At 36.7% G+C, this 6,974-nt stretch overlaps 1 protein-coding gene across 4 annotated transcripts; it reads left to right on the top strand.

The window, feature by feature from the left end:
* Positions 1 to 498: 498 nt before the first annotated feature.
* On the top strand, positions 499 to 6,699 carry LOC108260838 (butyrophilin subfamily 1 member A1). Of its 4 annotated transcripts, XR_008393769.1 has the most exons (11): positions 499 to 655; positions 823 to 879; positions 1,582 to 1,941; positions 2,053 to 2,349; positions 2,591 to 2,686; positions 2,793 to 2,813; positions 2,906 to 2,920; positions 3,031 to 3,054; positions 4,143 to 4,175; positions 4,563 to 5,794; positions 5,874 to 6,699. XR_008393769.1 is itself a non-coding variant. In XM_017461473.3 (10 exons), the coding sequence occupies exons 1-10, from the start codon at positions 649 to 651 to the stop codon at positions 5,171 to 5,173; spliced, it is 1,521 nt and encodes a 506-aa protein (XP_017316962.1). In that variant the 5' UTR covers positions 499 to 648; the 3' UTR covers positions 5,174 to 6,699. The 4 variants fall into 4 exon arrangements, 3 of the variants coding, with proteins under 3 accessions (XP_017316962.1, XP_017316963.1, XP_017316964.1); XM_017461473.3 differs by having other exon boundaries at positions 4,563 to 6,699; XM_017461474.3 differs by lacking the exon at positions 2,906 to 2,920 and having other exon boundaries at positions 4,563 to 6,699.
* The last annotated feature ends 275 nt before the right edge of the window (positions 6,700 to 6,974 follow it).

Genomic DNA, 6,974 nt, shown 5'->3' with positions numbered 1-6,974 from the left:
CCACAGCACAACCGTTCATGTGGAACTGAGGTTCGAAACCATTTCAATGGTACTTCAAGCGGTACCGTTCTCAGCGATCTCCAAGCTTCACCATTTGGGGTCGTCCTCAGTGGCAGAATGTACTGTAGACTCCAGTTGATGAGAGCTCCATCCAGAGGTAGGGCTTCAGGATGGATCAGGCAGGTCCGGAGAGCAGAAAGAGTCAGGATCACTGGCATCTCCATAGTATCACGTCTAGCTCAACAGAAAGACAGAAGGAGAGGTAGGTAAAGAGAAAGAGAGATTGTTAGGTATGCTTACTATCCAGTAATGGATGAGACAGTGTACTTTCTCGACCCCTAAAAAATCTCACCTAATGCATATTTAAACCTTAAAAAGACTTCTAGAAAGAACACATCTTTATGTATATGCGGTCTATACTAGTGTTTGCCTTCATTTGTAAGAGGACTAAAACATTGTGGGGAAAAATAACCACGCCTCTGTGATCAGTTTCGAAAGTGAAAGCAACACCAGCTTCACTTCCTGATCTCAGCTCCCAAATTAAATCTGTCTTTTTGGCGGTTAAAGCCACTTGTTTATAAACAAAAACAGCTTAAATTCAGGATTTTAATAGGCTGCACGAGCTGATCCGAGGACAGTGTGGACAAAATGAAGGGTAAGCTCGCGCACACGGCGCATATGCATTACTAAATGATCGATGCGGATTTTATGGGAAAACAGACTGAAGAACAAAAACGTGGTTGAATGCATTTTTTAAAGATGTGTTTTACGCTTCTTTTTTTGAAAAAAAAAACAAATGTATTTTTATGGTTATTATTTCAGAAACGCTCGTGTGTTTCAGCATCGTGTTTTTCAGCTCGCGGCTCATAATGGCTTCTGGTAAGAATATTTTATGAGAATCTTCCTCCTCCACGCAAAATAGTGCTGGGCTAATAATGCACGAATAATCTGGATCGGTTTGGATCTAGGATACATTCTGTGGGCTGCCATTTCTCTCTCGCGCGCGCGCGCACTCGACAGCCACACTGGATAATTCCAGAAAAATCCAGCATGCTAAAATCACTAAACTAGGGGCCATGTCCTTTGCTACTAAATTTAACAAGCTAATTTTTTATTTTACACCATTTCTCTTTCCAAAAGAACACATTTAGTTTGGTCATTCTTTATAATAAAAATTAACCCATTGCAGTACTAACTGCACTGCTTTATTATGTACTAAATCTTATATTTATGTACATTGAAATTAAATATACTTTCCCCATCTGCCTTCATTGTACTATTATAATTGACTTTTTATTTGATTTCTGAGACTGATTTTGAATAAATGTAATAATTTTTGAGCTAGATGTGACTCAGTCATGGCCCCATGTGTACCTTTTTCTCAAGGCCTCTCGATTATGTAAAATAATACTAGTCTGTCACGGATGGAAACACCGAATTTAATTTAAACCATCGGTAGGGCAAACCAGTGGAAGATCAAATATTTAAAAGATCACTGGTGATTATTGTGGTTTCCATTGATCTAATAGTTCATCCACAATGTTTAAGCAGGATTTAAAGCCTCTTTATTCCTTCTCTTAGATGTGATCACCGTAAACTGTTCTGAGACAGTAATCATGGGGCAGTATGGTTCCTCTGTGGTTCTCCCATGTTGGCTCACCCCTGAGATGAATGCAGAAACTTTGGAGATTCGTTGGTACCGCCCAGGGCAGTTCAAAAGTCCACTACTGTTGTACCAGAATTCTAAAATCATTACAGACTACACAACGTACAAGAATCGGAGCTCACTGACTCTGAGAAACCCTCAGTCTACCGGGCTGAAACAGGGAGACATCTCCTTGTGGTTGGACAACCTTGGCTTGTCAGATATAGGGATTTTTCACTGTTACGTAACTGGAGACAAATCATATCATGAAAAAACTGTGCAACTCAATTTAACAGGTGAGTAGATGTTTGATGAGGTTTGATTGATGATGGATGGATGAGAATCCTCTCTTTATCACCCTCCCTCTCCATTACCTCTCTCTCTGTCTTCTGTGTTCCCTGTATCAGCTCTTGGCTCACCCCCTTTCCTTTCTCTGAAGAACCATCATGACTCTGTGAACCTCAGCTGTTCTTCCTGTGGCTGGTTTCCAAAACCGAGTCTTCTGTGGAAATTTACTAATGAAAAAGGAGAGACTCTTTCTGATCCTCAATCCCGCATTTACAGTAGACAAGAGAACGGCCTGTTTTGCATTTACAGCTGGGTCATCCTGTCGTCCTCTCTCTCTAACTCGATCTCCTGTTCTGTCAGTCTGTCAGAAGACAAGAAGAGAAATGTGAGCATGGATTTAGGGGCCCGCCAATCAGGTTTGCTACGAATACATTATAAATATACAGTAGACGTACAGTAGGTGCAGTTTGTAAGTGTACAATTACTGACTTTAAACAGGTTTAAAATTATCTTATTTAACAAAGAAAATGTATGATCGTTGATATTATGAAGTTAAAAGATGTAAGGAGACTTTTGCTTATAGCTGCTATAATGGTGTTCTACAGTATTTATCAGAGTTGGAAGGCCTAATCACTTAAACCCCTCTCCCTCTTTCAGTTGACAATAGTGTTGTGTGGAAGATTCTTTTCACTCTGTTATGTGTACTGGCCCTGATCGGAATTGGCCTCCTCCTCTACAGAAAATATAAACCAGGTTCATTTTCTGTTATTTATATACAGTTTTGTATATATTTCATGCAGTACACTATGGTGCTTTTATTCTGTCTTTTTCTTTACGTAATTGTGTATCTGTGTTGCAGGATACAAGCCAGTTAGCACTGGTAAGGTTTCACCTCATTGAACTTTTCTTCATTTTATTACCTGATTTGTATTTATCTAGTGACTAAAACTCTATTGTGCTGCACACTGTCAGGTGAGCAACCAAATGGTATGTGCATTTTGTATTTCTAAAACCCCATTAATTATTTATATATTCCCATTTACTGTGTTCCTGCAATTGATTCATTATTGATGGTTTATTTATTTATTTATTTAAAGAAATCATGGTGGACTCGAGAAACGGTATGATTACTTTTCTTCAAATACAAGGGAATGGTGGAATGCTGTTTGTAATATACTCTCTAGAATCTATGTATACTATGCTGAACTTTGGGTACAGTAAGGAATAAAACACTTGGGTACATGCTTTTATACTAAAATAATTAAAACAGCGTGGTGTGATGTGGCCCAGCAAGTATCGAAGTTAATTTTGCTACAACAGCACGTCTGGTTATATTCCTCTTATACCAAAGAAATTTGGCGACGATTACATTTTTATAAATTAAAGAATGACACGTTATACTTTTTTACATTCTTTTTTTATTATGTTTAATATTTTGGAACATCCATGAAACAAGTTACTTCCTGTTATTACTTGACGGACACAAATGCTGATGCCGGAGACTCCTTTCAAAAATAATAAAATAATTTTAAATGATTTTGTATATGTCATTTCTATAGAAATGTTAACATTTACTATGAGATTGAGTATATAACATGAAGTACCTAGTTCTTCAGTTCTACATTTTTATCTATTGGGGCCAAATAGCAATTATGTGATCCTCACCAACTTTATAAATAACTTGAGATTATTTAAAAAAAAAAAAAAACAAAACACATGAATGATGATTTGAGCTTGTTTTACAGCCACAGGACCTGGGAAACTTGGAGTATTTGAAACAACAATGAGACACTGAATTCTTGAGACAAATGTGAGGCCATATGTCCAGCAGCTTAAGCATGGCTGAATTTGGGTCATGCAACAGGTCAATGATCCCAAGCATCTGATTGGATAAAGAAGAAAAAAATCAAGGTGTTGGACTGGTCAAGTCCAGACCTGAACCCCATTGAGATAATATGGTGGGATCTTAAGAGAACTGTGCAGAAATTAATGCCTTCAAACGTGGATGAAAATTTTCCCACCTTGTTTTGAATTGTTTGTTCACTTTTTGGAAAAACGACGACATATTAAAATCTGCTTTTTTGTTGTCACCTGAGGTTATTTGTATGTTGGTGAGGACTGCACAATTGTTACGTAGGCCCTGAAAACTAACAACATTTACAGTGTTCCCACCAGATAATCCTTTTTTAATTCAACATTTCATTTTTAGATACAAGCTTGGAGGACTTGAGGAAATCAGCAGGTATGTCGCCCTGTTCAAAATATCAGCATACATGGATGCTTTTTTACATTGGGGATGCTGGGATTTTAAGAAGCAGAAGTCTGTGCTGTGACTTCACGCCCATATGATAGTCAGTAGATATAAAAACTCACTAAAAACTCAAAGTATTCAAGTTGAAAGTATCGTTATTTCTTATTTGTTTATATTGTATTATAATATACTATCTCTTATTATATATAGTGTATTATTTTAGTAGTTGCATTTAAAGGAATCCCGAAAAACTCACCCTGAGCATACTCACATCCCACTGCCTTGTCAGCATGTTTGTATTAATGTTACTATCAACGTTTTTGAAAATGCTAAAGTGTAACTGTTTCAATACACTAATACATTTTTCTCACTTCACAGTGACCATCACATTAGATAAGGAGAACTGTAATAAAGACTACCTAAGATTTGCCCCTCAAGGTAATACTGTGAGAGATGTAGAGGAGGCTGCTAATAAGTATGAAGGACATGGTTTTCCTTATGAATTATGTGTACGTGGAAGAGATGTATTCCGCTCCGGTCGTTCATACTGGGAAGTTGGATTAAAAATAACAAATGTCCCACCCAAAAAGTCATGGCTGATTGGAGTCGCCAAAGATTCAAATCGCACAAGTGACAAAAAGAGTGATTTTACGCCTTCAAACGGTTTTTGGTTTCTGTGCTCGGACCCAGTAAAAGGCCTCTGTGTTAACACTGAACCAGAAATCTCATTGCCGGAAAACACAACACCGGAGTGCATTGGAGTTTTGCTAGATTTTGACAATAGCAAGCTTTCATTTTACAATGTGCATCCTAATGACTGTGCACATCTCTTTACAATGTTTATCGATTTCCAAGGGGGCATTGTGCCTCTGTTTAATCCAGGAATAGGCGAAAAAGCTCCACTTAAAATAATTGACCTACAGAACAAAATTCAAAATGAGCCTGGAGGGAGTGCAAGTGCTCACGTCAGCAGTGCAAATCATGTATAAATTGCGCGTAACACTAATAAAAGAATGATTGGGCCTTATTTATCAAGCTGGATATAAATAGATCAACAGGATCATTTACACAAGAATTGCGGTTTTGTGAAAATGCAGTTAGTTTGGAAAAACTTTTTCAGAGTTCCTGACTGTAATGAACAGTTGGTGAAAATGAGTCATTTGCTATCGATCATCTCAAAATATATCCGTAACTTAACGACAAATGTAGCGAGTTTTATGGAGTTTTGCGTCCCATGAAATGTGGCTGGTAATTTCGAGCTGATTGGCAGTTATCAACAATGCACATGAGTACAAAGACGATCAGCATTAACGAAAGTTTTGTAAATTTTCAATTCTGTTTGGCCTACAAATAATTTTTACACAACTTTACTGAAAGATCGACTTTCTCTGACTAAAATCTTAAGGGCTGTGCCATTACATTACAAGTAAAGCTTGTTAGATCATTGATCAAATTGATGTCAAAGTAGCTTCTAGAACAATTGTCCCATGAGGCATGGCTTCAATCCTGACTCCATTCCCTTTTCAAATAAAAATGGCTAATGACAGGAAGCATGTTTCTAACCGCACTCCAGTTTTAAACAAGATCCATTTTGTAAAACATGTAAAGCAGTGATGTGTTTTTTTTTTTTTTTTAAATAAATTGTACTTATAAGATTGGTTGGAAGGTCTGTAGGTTTTCAGACACGAGAAAGTTAACAAGACGGACGAGTGTTTTGTTTAGTTCCGTTAGATGGTAAAATTCAAGGTCACTTGAGTTCCTCCTTTTCAGTTCTAGGGAAAGGTAGTCTCAAGGGCACATTTTTAATTTTGTACCTCATTCGATGAAACAAAAGGTATCAAACCAGCAGCTTAATAAAACTGGCTCACATATCAAGCCAGAACGAACCTTTAGCACTATGAATGCCTTTTGAAGCCCTGCTCCCATCAGTGTTGTTTTTATATTGATCATGATGAGGACATAATGTTCATTTTAGAGGTACTAATCCTGATGTATTATCTGAAAATTTACAATAAGAGTCTAGTGCATTGAAACAGCACTGCTACATATTAAACTATTGAATAGTTTTGTATTATATAGACATGCTAAACTTATAAATGCACTATATAAATGTGCCATTTACCATTTAATTGCTCAATGAAGTTTGTAGAGACACTATTGCTAGTTTATACATATTTATTCAATTATGATTATGATTTTACACAGCCATGTGAAAATGCTTTACCCTAAACGTAAGAAAACCACTTAAGACACTATCATTTTTGTCTTCAGTAATTCAGCTTGGCTTAATTTCCATCTTCCACAATTTGATGTCGTAATTGTCCAGTTGGAGCACGGTTATCCATTGTAACATGGGCGGCAAAATATACATGTTTACTTGCATCTGCTCTGCATTTCTGTGATGGATTGCTCATCCAAATTGTAGACACACACCTATCTGCTTGTGTTTAAGACTGTAATTTCCTCTGGTATGTAAATAATTATTTGGAAATAAAACACTAATCGTTTTTCTGAAGTTGTCTGTGATTTGTTTGCATGAACTGATCTTAAATACAAATAATTTCATGTCACTTTTTTCCATGAAGACATGGAAATGAGGAGCATATATTTTCCATGCATATTATAAGTTAACTTGGCAAATATTTCCACATCATACCACAGTGCTGTTGAATGCTTGATTAATAAAATTTTTTAATCAAAAGCAAATAGCTGTGGTATAAGGGAAATAAAATACATGCATGTACGGTAGGTATGTAGCATGTTAATAAATTTCCTAAGAGTATGGCCTGT

This window comes from Ictalurus punctatus, chromosome 29 (genome assembly GCF_001660625.3).
Source record: "Ictalurus punctatus breed USDA103 chromosome 29, Coco_2.0, whole genome shotgun sequence".
In the NCBI taxonomy this organism is placed as follows: domain Eukaryota; kingdom Metazoa; phylum Chordata; class Actinopteri; order Siluriformes; family Ictaluridae; genus Ictalurus; species Ictalurus punctatus.
This window is presented reverse-complemented; position numbering and strand designations above follow the sequence as displayed.

Bases quoted from the DNA above. Each gene is read 5' to 3' on its own strand.
- LOC108260838 (XM_017461473.3), top strand. The intron at 1,942-2,052 runs GTGAGTAGATGT...TCCCTGTATCAG, and splicing joins TGTGCAACTCAATTTAACAG to CTCTTGGCTCACCCCCTTTC. The intron at 2,350-2,590 runs GTTTGCTACGAA...TCCCTCTTTCAG, and splicing joins TTTAGGGGCCCGCCAATCAG to TTGACAATAGTGTTGTGTGG.